General features: G+C 38.3%; 1 protein-coding gene across 2 annotated transcripts in view; it reads left to right on the top strand.

Moving 5' to 3' along the window:
- Positions 1–14,995, top strand: part of Mtp (microsomal triacylglycerol transfer protein) — a 221,940-nt gene that overhangs the window by 194,845 nt on the left and 12,100 nt on the right. For both annotated transcript variants that reach the window (XM_067138503.2, XM_067138504.2), the window contains 3 exons: positions 4,349–4,564; positions 9,382–9,536; positions 12,950–13,117. In XM_067138503.2, the coding sequence (XP_066994604.2) occupies positions 4,349–4,564; positions 9,382–9,536; positions 12,950–13,117 (539 nt within the window). The remainder of the gene's footprint in view (positions 1–4,348; positions 4,565–9,381; positions 9,537–12,949; positions 13,118–14,995) is intronic.

Raw genomic sequence — 14,995 nt, 5'->3', positions numbered from 1 at the left:
TTCAATTCAGATTTCATTTCCATTCAGTTGGCAGTATTACCGGAACCATCGTAGCTCCCTCCTTACTCCTCACCCCCGTAAAACGAAGTGTCACTAAAAGTTTTGCGGATATTACTAGCACCCCAGGAAGTGCTGGCTAGTTTCTAAAGAACACCTTAGAGTTAAGGTTCTGTTCAAAGTTATAGTTAGGTACTTAGCACAACCTATGAAATGATCTGAAGCATTTCATCCAACAGTAGAAAACTCACATGGAGTGGTGTATTGAACAAGGAGGGGGGGCTACATTGAAGATGACATTGTTTCTCTTCAGTAATTTTGTAATTTAGAGCATCAGTCCAGTTATTTTCTAGCCACACTTTGTAAAGGCTCATTTCTAAAGATAATAGGCAACTTGATATATTTGGAGTGTACAGATCGGGAAAGGGTAGCACTGACGCGGATTCAGAATTATTTGATAGGATAGTCAGCTATGTGGGAAACGACATGGAAAGAAATGTGATTGTAGCGGGAGATCTGAATTTGCCAGATGTCAATTGGGAAGGAAATGCGAACGACAGAAAGCATGACCAACAAATGGCAAATAAGTTAATATGGGAAGGACAGCTGATTCAGAAAGTGATGGAACCAACCAGAGGGAAAAATATCCTGGATGTCGTGCTGATAAAACCAGATGAGCTCTATAGGGAAACTGAAGTAATAGATGGTATTAGTGATCATGAAGCTGTTTTTGTGGTAGTTAAAAATAAATGTGATAGAAAGGAAGGTCTTAAAAGTAGGACTGTTAGGCAGTACCACATGGCTGATAAAGCAGGCATGAGGCAGTTTCTAAAAAGTAGCTATGATCGGTGGAAAACGGTAAATAAAAATGTAAACAGACTCTGGGATGGGTTTAAAGAAATTGTTGAGGAATGCGAAAACAGGTTTGTACCATTAAGGGTGGTAAGGAATCGTAAAGACCCACCTTATTATAATAGAGAAATAAAGAGACTAAGAAGGAGGTGCAGACTGGAAAGAAATAGAGTTAGAAATGGCTGTGGAAGTAAGGAGAAATTGAAGGAACTTACTAGAAAATTGAATCTAGCAAAGAAGGCAGCTAAGGATAATATGATGGCAAACATAATTGGCAGTCATACGAATTTTAGTGAAAAATGGAAGGGTATGTATAAGTATTTTAAGGCAGAAACAGGTTCCAAGAAGGACATTCCAGGAATAATTAATGAACAAGGGGAGTGTGTATGTGAGGATCTTCAAAAGGCAGAAGTATTCAGTCAGCAGTATGTAAAGATTGTTGGTTACAAGGATAATGTCGAGATAGAGGAGGAGACTAAGGCCAAAGAAGTAATAAAATTTACATATGATAACAATGACATTTACAATAAGATACAAAAGTTAAAAACTAGAAAAGCGACTGGAATTGATCAGATTTCTGGGGATATACTAAAGACAATGGGTTGGGATATAGTACCATACCTGAAGTACTTATTTGATTATTGTTTGGTCGGAGGAGCTATACCAGATGAATGGAGAGTTGCTATAGTAGCCCCTGTGTATAAAGGAAAGGGTGATAGACATAAAGCTGAAAATGACAGGCCAGTAAGTTTGACATGCATTGTATGTAAGCTTTGGGAAGGCATTCTTTCTGATTATATTAGACATGTTTGTGAAATTAATAACAGGTTCGATAGAAGGCAATTTGGTTTTAGGAAAGGTTATTCCACTGAAGCTCAACTTGTAGGATTCCAGCAAGATATAGCAGATATCTTGGATTCAGGAGGTCAAATGGACTGTATCGCGATTGACCTGTCTAAAGCATTTGATAGGGTGGATCATGGGAGACTACTGGCAAAAATGAGTGCAATTGGACTAGACAAAAGAGTGACTGAATGGGTTGCTATATTTCTAGAAAATAGATCTCAGAGAATTAGAGTAGGTGAAGCTTTATCTGACCCTGTAATAATTAAAAGGGGAATTCCTCAAGGCAGTATTATTGGACCTTTATGTTTTCTTATATATATAAATGATATGAGTATAGGAGTGGAATCGGAGGTAAGGCTTTTTGCGGATGATGTTATTCTCTATAGAGTGATAAATAAGTTACAAGATTGTGAGCAACTGCAACGTGACCTCGAAAATGTTGTGAGATGGACAGCAAGCAATGGTATGTTGATAAACGGGGTTAAAAGTCAGGTTGTGAGTTTCACAAATAGGAAAAGTCCTCTCAGTTTTAATTACTGCGTTGATGGGGTGAAAGTTCCTTTTGGGGATCATTGTAAGTATCTAGGTGTTAATATAAGGAAAGATCTTCATTGAGGTAATCACATAAATGGGATTGTAAATAAAGGGTACAGATCTCTGCACATGGTTATGAGGGTGTTTAGGGGTTGTAGTAAGGATGTAAAGGAGAGGGCATATAAGTCTCTGGTAAGACCCCAACTAGAGTATGGTTCCAGTGTATGGGACCCTCACCAGGATTACCTGATTCAAGAACTGGAAAAAATCCAAAGGAAAGCAGCTCGATTTGTTCTGGGCGATTTCCGACAAAAGAGTAGCGTTACAAAAATGTTACAATGTTTGGGTTGGGAAGAATTGAGAGAAAGAAGAAGAGCTGCTCGACTAAGTGGTATGTTCCGGGCTGTCCGCGGAGAGATGGCGTGGAATGACATTAGTAGACGAATAAGTTTGAATGGCGTTTATAAAAGTAGGAAAGATCACAATATGAAGATAAAGTTGGAATTCAAGAGGACAAACTGGGGCAAATATTCATTTATAGGAAGGGGAGTTAGGGATTGGAATAACTTACCAAGGGAGATATTCAATAAATTTCCAATTTCTTTGAAATCATTTAGGAAAAGGCTAGGAAAACAACAAATAGGGAATCTGCCACCTGGGCGACTGCCCTAAATGCAGATCAGTATTGATTGATTGATTGATTGATTGATTGATTGATTGATTGATTGAATGTGAATATTCAATATTTAAACATTTAGATCGGAGTGTAGGCATTATTTTTTTTTCTCAATCACTGCAATCACTACTGATCTGCTTTTAGGACAGATGCCCAGGTGGCAGATTCCCTATCTGTTGTTTTCCTAGCCTTTTCTTAAATGATTTCAAAGAAATTGGAAATTTATTGAACATCTCCCTTGGTAAGTTATTCCAATCCCTAACTCCCCTTTCTATAAATGAATATTTGCCCCAATTTGTCCTCTTGAATTACATCTTTATCTTCATAATTTGATCTTTCCTACTTTTAAAACCACCACTCAAACTTATTCGTCTACTAATGTCATTCCACACCATCTCCCCACTGACAGCTTGAAACATACCACTTAATACCAATATAGTTGGTCAGTTATTGGGCATTATAAATTTTCCAGCTAACTCATTCCTGGTTGCCAGTGTTTTGTCCCAGTGTGCTAAGTTGGGCTCATCAGTTGGTAAATAGCACATGTACCAAGATGCATGACTAGTGCATTCCGTGGAGGCCACTGCGTAGGCTGCTTGGAGCCACCGGCAGTGCCAATGCACTATGAGAGACTTTGTCCCATCTTCAAAAATTGATGCCTGCCTGCGGCGTGGGAATCAACTTCTTTATCACATACCACATAGTTGAGCAGCTCGTCTCCTTTCTCCCAAGTCTTCCCAGTCCAAACTTTGCAACACTTTTGTAACGCTACTCTTTTGTCGGAAATCACCCAGAGCAAATCGAGCTGTTTTTCTTTGGGATCTTTTCCAGTTCATGAATAGAGTAATCCTGGTGAGGGTCCCATTGACTGGAACTGTACTCTACTTGTGGTCTTACCAGATACTTATATGCCCTCTCCTTAACATCTTTACTAGAACCCCTATATACCCTCATAATCATGTGCAGAGGTCTGTACCCTTTATTTACGATCTCATTTTTGTGATTACCCCATTGAAGATCTTTCCTTATATTAACACCTAAATACTTATAGTGATCCCCATGAGGAACTTTCACCCCATCAACGTGTTAATTAAAACTGAGGGGACTTTTGTTATTAGTGAAACTCACAATCTGACTTTTAATCCTGTTTATCATTGTACCATTGTCTACTGTCCATCTCAACATTGTCGAAATCTTTTTGCTGTTGCTCACAATCTTGTAACTTATTTATTACTCTCTGATTCCAGTTCTTTTCTCATACTTCACTTGGAATTTAAAGCAGAAAAATTTAGTACCATGATCCTTATTAGCTTTATTTTGAAACTTCTCAGTTGACTTATTGATTTTATGGTGTGAGATTCATTTGCACCTCATTGGACTCTGTGATGTAGATTGCCATAAGAGACCATAAGTATATTTAATTGTATCATAATTTCATTCCAGCTTGGACTGTTTGCTGGAGGCCTTGGCTCTTTCATTTCATCTGATGAATCGTCAGAAACTGCTGATCCCAATGAGCCTGAAGAGTCAGCAACGGCTGGAATGGAGCTGTCCGTGCTGGGTGTTCAGATCCGTCCTTACGTTTTTTTCAATGGACAAGGAGAGCTCATGGGGCATGTGTGGTCTGGGACAGCTTCAGAGAGAACTCCAGCCTTCCAGGTAATGGCTTAACTAGTTCACATTATCTGAACAGGTGTTTCATGAATCTCAGCAGTTTTCTGAAATTATTTAAGAGGTATCTGTAAATATCAGATCATTTTAAAATCTACTTGAAGAATTTGATATACTGCATATGTCTGGAGGGTAGTAACCTACCATGTAAGTATGCAAGGATAGATTTCATGAGAAAAATGCACATGGGCTTTTGTCAGTGGAAGATAAAATAAGGTTGGCAGTGACCGTTGTTAAAAAGTGGAGGTGAGGTAAAGGCAGGCATGGCGGGGCTATGTTTGCTGTGTTAGCCGGGCTAACACAATCTAAAATGAAAGATCAACGAATATGACTACATAATATTACGGCAGATAAATTGATTATTTAATACCGTATACTGTATTATAACAACCATTAAGCCTAATTCTCTTCCATATAAATAAAACATTAATTGACGAAAGCTTTGCGTCTGTCGAATGATGAATATATGCCGACTGTGCGCTCCGTTTGCTGTTTCTCCGAGGCAAACCTGAGAAGCTTGAATTCAGTTGGTGTGCGCTTATGCATTCAATGCTTTTGAAAACATGGCACAGAGCTGAGCATGCTGGTTATTAGGCTCGCATCTTTGCCCCAGTCGAGAGGCTAACTTAACAGTAATCATATGCAGTGTTCAGTGGTGATCGTGTGTCTTGTGCCTGCAACATTTTTGTTGTTGTTAAAGGTAGATACAGTTATAATGGAGGATGAATATGACTGTGTTACTGAGGACTTATTACCTTATTCATTCTCTACCAGAACTTTTCCTGCTGAGAAAAAAATCATAGACAGTGTGAGACACACATCTACTATACCACCTATGGTAATAGAAAGAAGAGGCATTGTGAAGTGCTTGATACAATGGTTGGACATCTATATATATAAAATAAGAGTTTTGTCTGTACATTGCTCAGAATTTGAAAAGAATGGTATTTCTGTATTGCTCATGTCCACAGTAACAAGAAAATGCATTTTTTACTTTTCCGTAATTTCTGTCTGTCTGTCTGTCTGTCTGTCTGTCTGTATGTATGTATGTATGTATGTCTGTCAGTTTGGGGTTGCAGGGAGGGTGGTCGAATACCTCCAACAAGAAGTGCCATAATAATTTACGCATTCTGTTAGCTGTGTGTGGTTTGGTATTGTCGTGCAACAATATGACACCTGTTGAGAGAAGAAGTTGCTGATGAACTTCCACTGTGGAGGTGCATTTCAGAACAAAGACCAGATGCTCTGTACACACTTCCACGCTTGACCATGTCTTCATGCATGCAGCCATCTCTCAGCTGACATTGTAAAGGTCTGCCATAGCTTATGCACCATGTAATGGCTGCATGAAAAACTTTCATCTCCTGCTTTGGCTTGCGGAAAATTTAGACTTGAGGGGGAATATGCCACCCATAAGAACTCTTGTTACCTTATTTATTGAAGCACACTTGTATTTTCTTTCAAAAGCTAATTACAGAGGTTAGATAGCTTAATAAACTGTCATCTCCTGATTTGGCCCTGCAAAAAATTTGATCATGAGGGGGAATATGTCACCCATGAGGTCTCTTGTTACCTTGCTCTTTGAAGGCCCTTATACTTTCTTTTGTCAAGCGAGTTGGCAATGTGGTTAGGGTCACACTAGGAAAATGTTGGGGCTGTACCTTAATTATGGCCATGAACACTTAGCCCTTTCCCGTTCTTATGTGGACGAAAACCTTCAGTGTGTTGGTGTGACTTTAAACCACTAGGAAAAAAAAAAAGTTTAATTAAAAGTTAATTACAGAGGTTAGAAATCATCATTTTACAGTACCAGTTTCCCGGGTACTGTTCATGAACCTCTTCGATTCTGTCTTATTGAGATACCTTCTGTTGTTTGACATCCTCTAGTGTCCTTCCCTGATCTGCAATGTCTATCTTTACGATGTTCATCCAGTGGGTTCCTGGTCTTCCCACCATCCGTTTCCCTGCCACGTGTCTCTCCAAGTTAACATATGCTGTCCTTGTTGGCTCCATTCTCATTACATGCCCAAACCACCTCAGTCTGGACATGCTGACTCGATCTAACAATGATGTAACAATCCCAGCTCCCTTCCTAACCACATAATTCCTTAACTTGTCAAGTTTGGTTTTTTTGAATTGTGGACCTGAGGAACTTTATCTCGGATGCCTGCAACCTTGATGAGTCTTTCTTAATGAGGGTGCAGGTTTCAATACCATAGGTCAACATTGGTATGAAATACTGATTGAACGTCACCAGCTTTGATTTTGTTGGTACTTTGGGATCCCAGAGAAGTGCTCGTACCTGCTGGTAAAAGTGAGAGCTCTTCTGCACTCTATTTGCCACCTCTTTTGTCGTGGCTAGTGTATCTTGAGATATTACACTGCCAAGGTATGTAAAGCTTTCCACACTTTCTAGTGCATGGTTTCCTAGCATGTTGTTAGCTGGTCGCCCCTCTCTGTTTATTGCTATCACTACTGTTTTCTGAGCTCGCTTTTCTTGAGATTGAACTCCTAGAACTTAACCTTCCATTCATTGAGTCTCGACTGTACTACTTCCTCAGTTTCTCTCCAAATCATAACATCATCAGCGAAGGCCATTGCATTTAGTTCACCAGAGGTTTTCTTGATGTTCTTCATTATGGCATCCATGATGGTGTTAAACAATAATGGGAATGGTGCACTGCCTTCCTGGAATCCACTTTTGGTCTTGAACCAGGATGAATATTTGTCATCCAGTCGCACACAGCTGGTACATTTCTCATAGAGCATCTGAACTCCTTCACCAGTCCCTCTGGCACATTTCTTTAGAAATATAGAATAATTTCTAATGAAAAAGACATAATAGCTGAAAGGATTTGTAATTTTATTCAAGACGGGCTTCAGAAACTGCAGAAGTTGGAACTATATTTTACTTTTTTTGAAAAAATGAATTACACCAGTCTTCCTCCTTACTTGAAGCTTTATGCAGTACACTAACTCTTTATGGTTTGACCATCAATTGTAACATTTCAATGGTCTTGTGAAGTTGCTAATATTATCAATATGAAGGGCTAGCAAAGGTACTAAAAGCAACTGTAATCTGTGTATATAAAATAACCTGTACTGACCAACCGACCAAATGACAGACCATCGCTGAGCCAAAACTATTGGACATAAAGAAATAAATAAACATGTGAAACATTCATTTTTATAAGTGGAACATTTGACTAGGGGAAAGAATAGTAAAGAGGTGCAACATCAACTAGATGTACTGAACAAACAAATTGAGAAGTATGGCATGAAAATCAGTACAGAGAATAGCAAGACTATGGTGATGTCGCAAGGAGAAAGGCAAGGAAAGGGCACTGTGAAAATTGGAAGTCAGAGTCTGGAAATTGTGGACAGCTTTAAATACCTAGGAAGTGAATTAATGCAAAATGCTAGGGTGGACATGGAGATTAGCAGGAGGGTACAGCAGAGTAATGCACTCTACCAAAGTGTAAGAAAACTTGTTTGGAGCAAAGAAGTACGAAGGGAAAGTAAAGAGATAATGTACAAAATGTACTATGTTCCCATACTGACTTATGCAGCTGAGACTTGGTCTTTAACTAGCAGGCAAGAGAGTAGAATTCAAGCCAGTGAGATGAAATTCCTAAGAAGTATGATAGAAAAGACGAGGAAAGACAGAGTGAGAAATGAAAATGTTCGGAAGGAAGTTTGGATAGGAAAGGTAAATGAGAGAGTTGAAAATAAACTAAGGTGGTATGGACATGTTAAGAGGATGGAGGAGAATAGAATTCCAAGACAGATGCTAGAAGCAAAGTGCGAGGGCAAGAGATCAAGAGGAAGACCTAGAACAAGGTGGATTGAATCAGTGAAGAGCGGCGAAAGAAGACAAAATTTAGGCTGGGACAAGATCGTGGAAGAGGAATTGTGGAAGGAAAGAGGAAGATGTAGAAGTGCCATAAATACCCCGACCTGGCAGGAGCTGGATAAGGGGAAATGATCATGATAATTTGACTAGGACTGCATGTTTGTTAGTGGAGTACTGTATAAGAAATACCCAGGTGTCCTGTCTCGTATGAATCAACCTGGCTCCTCCAAGGTTATGGCCGTTTTTCAACAACTCAATCCATCAACATCAATTATGCTCAACATACAGACAGACTTCTCAAGATTTTTATCACAAAGTTCACTCGCGTTTGATTTTTTAAGGACAAAACGTCATACATCATTTTTATCTATGAAGTGATTTTTTTTTTGTACTGTGTACATGTATCAATATCCATGTGACAATTTTTATAAGGTCTGTTATTCATGTGTCGACTGATGATGTCCCGCTAGGGATGAAACATGTATCAATTTTAATGTAGTCTATTAATAAAGACTCAAATTGTATTGTGAAGGTGGAATATGTTATAAGGATTGCTAAAGTGATATTGTTGTAATGTCATAACATTTAATTTATACAAGATTTCGAATGGACTAACATTATAAATTTTGTCTGAAATACGTAGTGTTTTTTTTTTTTCTTTTTCTGCCGGTGAGTGTATATAAACATACAAGGTGACAAATACTTTTCTTACACATTAAGTATACAAGGTTATTGACTGTTATGCCTTAAATCTGTCAAAATGAAACAACAGCAGATTTCAAAATGAAAAATTATGGCTTCTTCAAAATCCATGGAGAGCACATTATTTACATAAAGACCTATATATTCAAACTGTATGGAAGCTTTATCATGTTTAATTAATGATTACTTTTGTCTCATGAAACATTTGGTACTGAACTACAAATTAACTGACTTCTTGTTTTCTTTTCAGACAATTGCTCTCCTGCATGATCATTTACAGTATATTCCACTGCAGACAGGGTTCATTGCTGAAATCAGTCTCTATGGAACTCTGTCATTTGATCTCTCTGGACAGATACAGCTCAGTCTGTGGAACAGGAATGCTAATTCCCTCGTTGAGAAAAGGTAATATAAGTTATAGACATGATATAGGATTTTGGGCTTATGCCTTTTTAAGAAAATAAGGTGAAATTCTTTATGTTTTGCAGAGAACTTTTTTCTATTAGTAATTTCTAAATTCAAACTTTCATTCTTGTCGAAGTCTTCCTCATGAACAGTCGAGATTTTCTTCCGAAGACACAGAGCAAAGTTCTCTGGGAAATGTAAAGAATTTCACCTTGGTTTCTTGACACGGCATAAGCCCCAAAGCCTATATCATGTATACAAGTACGGGTCGTGAAAGCATCAATGGTAATGATAATATAAGTTGTTTTAGAAGAACAAAATGTGGGGTCGCAGGTGTGAACTTCATCACATGTGGATTTGGCTCTGTTTTATGGCCGGATACCTTTCCTAATGCCAACTCTATGTGGAGGGATGTAATTGCTATTACATTTTTCTGTGAGCCAGAAGAATTAATCAGATGCAATCAAAATCCCCAACCCAGCCAGGAATCGAACAAGGGATCCTCTGAACCGAACATATGAATTCCAAATTTATCTTCATTTCGTAAAAGTAGGAAAGTAGTTATTGATATTGAATGATCACTTGTAAATTGCAGAACTAACATCTTATTTAATTTATTTAAACTGTTTTCTCAGAGTTAGTCAATCCCCTCCACTTCACTTCTTTTTCCTTGGCCAAGGTTATCACAGATAAAGTAACTATGATACTTGGTATGTCTGTGTGTAAGTGTTAATGAACCTTATATACAGTGTACTGTAGGAGTACGTAAATACATTCCTGCATTACTGTATGGTAAGGTTCATTATCCTTTACATGTAAAAATAGGAAAATGAACACAAAGAAAATTGTTCTGATGGGCTGCATATCCACAAGTGGCTGGGAGATGTGATCTGCCTTAACCCTTTGACCACCAGCCTCATACCAGGTTCTATACCGCCAAGGCGTAATGTGCACTTTTTACCTTGCCGTAAATTATTCGTAATAACGTCTGTTCAATTTATGTAAATTGGATGGGAATTTTTTTGTTTTGAAGGTACTGCTTCGGGCATTTTATTGATGTAAATTATTGCACCTTTATTTTATGAATTTTTATTTTATGAAATAATAATTCAAATAAATATTTTCTTTCTTGGAAAAAGAAGTATTTCGTGATCAAAAATGTTAAGAAAAAATTTTTACTATAAAAAACCGCATTTTTTAGAGAGGTGGTGTTTCCTATGCCACATATAAAAAATAGAGCTTTATGTACAATATTACAGTTACGATATTATTATTATTATTATTATTATTATTATTATTATTATTATTATTATTATTATTATTACATTAACGTGAAAAATTTTATCTTGCATTATTTGCAAATGGATGCAGTTCATGGTTTATTTTCAAGAAAACATTATTACTAATGTCTATTTCACACAAACTGAACACTAACAAATTTCGCTTTTTGCCTTAAAAATATGATACAAGAAACTATTTACTAATATTTACACATGTTTATGATGTGCTCTAGCAAATGTGCTGAAGGAAGCACAAGGGATGTACACAGTTCTAATTCTGTTTATATGTATCTGGTCTTTTTTCCTTTTACCACCTTGACTAGTACTAATCTTGCTGCATATGGAACAATTGCGTTCTTTTTTTTTTCTTTTCGGTAAAACAGTAAGGGGTTCGTTGCCGGCCCGCGGGATCTGAATTGCCGCTTGGTCACCAAGCCACTCGGCGGCAAATTTCTCAACTAATGAAATTGTGAAGTCAAGTCTTCAATCAATCACTACTACTGATCTGCATTTAGGGCAGTCGCCCAGGTGGCAGATTCCCTATCTGTTGTTTTCCTAGCCTTTTCTTAAATGATTGCAAAGATAGGGGTTTGTCTGTATTATCTTTATACAAAATGTGCAAGTTGATTATCATTCTTCCAAAAATGTGAAATGTCACTTTTTTTCCAATGCTTTAATGTCCAGCGCTCATCTAAATAGCAGTATAGCATTTGATCTGATGAGTCAAATCTGACCATATAAGAATTGTTCTGCCGAATAACAGATGGCCTGCTAGTTATAAATAACTAGTTTCCTTTCTTCTTTGATTTCATTTCACTTTTCGCCTCGGCCTTTGTAGACGGGAGAAGTACTAGCTAATGGTAGCACCTGGCAGCAGACTTACTCCCGCCAACTACTACAACAAAACATCAGCTTCTACAAGGTTATCAGTGCTACCAACTTTAAAACTTGTTGTATATAGTCTTATTTAATCCGATACTATTCCAAAACATGTATTATAGATTATTAAAATGAATAAATAACTTGGAAAATACTTTTGCCGGAACGTCTGATCAATCGGACGTTGGCGTTTTTAGTCTGAACCTCGAACATCCGATCAATCGGACGTTGGTGGTTAAAGGGTTAATAAACATAATGGATAGGAAGTGTATTGTGACATATGAGGTATTGCTTCTTAGGTGTCGAAAATCTTTGAGAAGTCAATATGTTCGTAACTTAGGAAACCCTCTCAACAAAAGCATTACTCCCTGGCAAAAAGAGAAAGGCCTAAGTTTCTGCTTCTGAATATATGGGACAATTTTCTCCTTGAAATGTGTCCGACTCCATGGCTAAATGGTTAGCGTGCTGGCCTTTGGTCACAGAGGTCCCGGGTTCGATTCCCGGTAGGGTCGGGAATGTAAACCATCAGGGGTTAATTTCACTGGCACGGGGGCTGGGTGTATGTGTCGTCTTCATCATCATTTCATCCTCATCATGACGTGTAGGTCACCTACGGGCATCAAATCAAAAGACCTGCACCTGGCGAGCCGAACGTGTCCTCGGACACTCCCGGCACTAAAAGTCATACGCCATTTCATTTTCTCCTTGAAATGTGAAAAAAAACCTACATCTTCCCCACATGTTGGCATCGTTCACATCCCATTCCCTTATCTTGATTCACAAATGCCTTCAATAAAGATATTTCATCAAACAGGACATCTTCATCAAAGGTAATCATGCCTATTTTAGTTGTGAAGAAATTGACTTCATATTCAAATTTCTCCTTCTGTGGTATGGTTATTAGGAGTATACATGTAGCATGTTGAATGCTATCAAAATGTTTGAAAATGGGGGCATTTGTTGAAATTATTAAAAGCCAAGGACAGATTGTAACCAGGGCCAAAAGTAAGTTTTCAGGGCCTACCCCAGGAAAGACGACACCTGGTAATCTTACTCTATAACCTAATTCCTCAAAATTAATTTCATATGCAATATTTTGTAGTATTCTGCTAATTTTATGGTTTTTTCTGTAGGGTTAAAATTGTAGTACCAACAAAACTTCCAGTTATACCTAGTTTTGAGACATTGATAAGAGTTTTTGTAAAAATATTAGTGTTGTATTGTTAATGACGGTCATTTTTTCATCTTCTTTAGTGCTGGACTTCTACTTCAAGGGCTTCTCAAAGTGGATACTTCTTTTGTGAGAAGTCAGATCGAATTCAATGTAGCAACAGAGGCAAATCTTAGTCTTGTCTCTGACATAGACTTCTACAATAACATTGCTTTGTGTCTACAACTGCAACAGCCAAACTCTGTACTCAAGTAAGTATTGTGTCTTGTATTTAAAGAAGTAAACATTGCCTATTTTTTGAGGTTTTATGCTTCTGAGGATATTTATTAGTGTATACAGAGTGTCCTTGAAAAAAGTTTCAATATTTAGTAAGAAAGCAGGATGAAATTCGAGGGGGGATCAAATATAAACAGGATTTTATTTTTTATATAAATTCATTTATTGAAAAACACAAGGCAATTAATTTTTTTCCTCAGCGTTTCCTGCTTTGGAAATGCATTTGTCCCACCGTATGGGCAGCTTTTTGATGTCCCCATCATAAAAAGAACAGGGTCATGTCACCAGCTAGTTGCGCACAAAGTCCTCCACACTCTCATCTTCAAATTGTTGCCCTCCTAGAGCTTCTTTAAGTGGTCTGAACAAATGAAAATCGCAGGGCGATAAGTCCGGGCTGTAAGGAGGATGATCAAGTGTAGTCCAGTGCATTTCCTGGAGCCTGAGCTGCAGTATGAGGCCGTGCATTGTCGAATTGGTTGGTCTCATCTTTTGCGGTGACATGCAAACCTCGCGTTGTTCAACAGCTCGCAGTAGTAAGCAGCATTGATTGTGTGTCGCTCATGCAAAAAATCAATAAGCAAAATGCTTCGCCAATTGAAAAAAACGGTTGTAAGAACCTTGCCAGCTGACAGTCGAGTCTTGGCTTTCACTGGTGCTGCCTCCCCTTTCCTCCACCACTCCTTACAAACGTGCGTTCTTGACAATGATTGTTCACCGAACTGAGCAGTCAATCTCTGGCAAATATCCATCGCTGTAACTCCTTCACGAGCAAGAAATTTAATAATTATGCGTTGTGCAGTTGAGGGGTGCACCTGTTGCTCTGACATTGTGAGCGTTACTGACAAAACATCAGGAAATATCTAACAGCAAGCTCTCCCCACTCCTAACGGTCCCGCCTAAGCATAGCAGAAGTGTGCGGCCAGTCCTACAACTGTAGATGCTCAGGAACAAAAACATTGTTTATATTTGATCGACCTTTGTAAACATAAAGGTTCTATGAATGTTGGTCACAAACGGGAATATATTCAGAGTTATGGTTTGCTACCACTGCTATCAATGATCATGATGTTCCAGTGATTTACGGAGGGTCGTATGCAACAAAAGACAGAAATATGTCCATACCTAAACATTGGTTGTAAACCTACTAGCGAGTTGTGTTTTGGTCTTTTTTGTGTAGGAATTGCTTATCTTGCTCTTTGAGCACTTTGTCACAAAACAAATGCAAAATCATTGCACATAGACAATTGATGCAGTACATGGTGCATCCCGTGTGTGCATTGCTACTGTATCAGGCAAGAACGAAACACTAGTCAATGTACAGTATTGTTACGCATAAAGCTCCATCTGTTTCATTACTCTAATTTATTTCAGTATGACCTAATAAATGCACACACAACATTTTTAAATGCACACAGTTCTAACCAGTTATGAATAGCCACACTTACTAATTACAAGTCTGTTCACAAATCCCTCTCCCTGAACGGCACAGTAGGAGGTCCAGTCCGCTTGTCTACCTGCAGACGCTTAAGCCTCACTTTCACTTCCCCAATTCCAGTCAATCAACTCATTCAGCAGCTGTGTGTAGACCGCTGGATATGAACACAGTGCCACTGGCTACACAACACACGATGACTGTTCGTTGTTTCAACTCCACAGACAGTCCAGTAATTCACACAGTCACGTGAAGTTTTCAACTAACAGCTCAACCGTATTCAACAACAGGATGATACAACAGTGAACATTAAAACAGGTGATACAGATGGCCAAGCAGCACACGGGGGTGAAACGCTGGCAACCAGAAATGAGTTAGCTGGAAAATTCATAATGTCCAATAACGGACCATTTATTTTGGC

Source organism: Anabrus simplex, chromosome 1 (assembly GCF_040414725.1).
Source record: "Anabrus simplex isolate iqAnaSimp1 chromosome 1, ASM4041472v1, whole genome shotgun sequence".
NCBI classification, from domain to species: domain Eukaryota; kingdom Metazoa; phylum Arthropoda; class Insecta; order Orthoptera; family Tettigoniidae; genus Anabrus; species Anabrus simplex.
The sequence above is the reverse complement of the archived record's forward strand: the minus strand, read 5'-3'. Positions and strand labels throughout refer to the sequence as shown.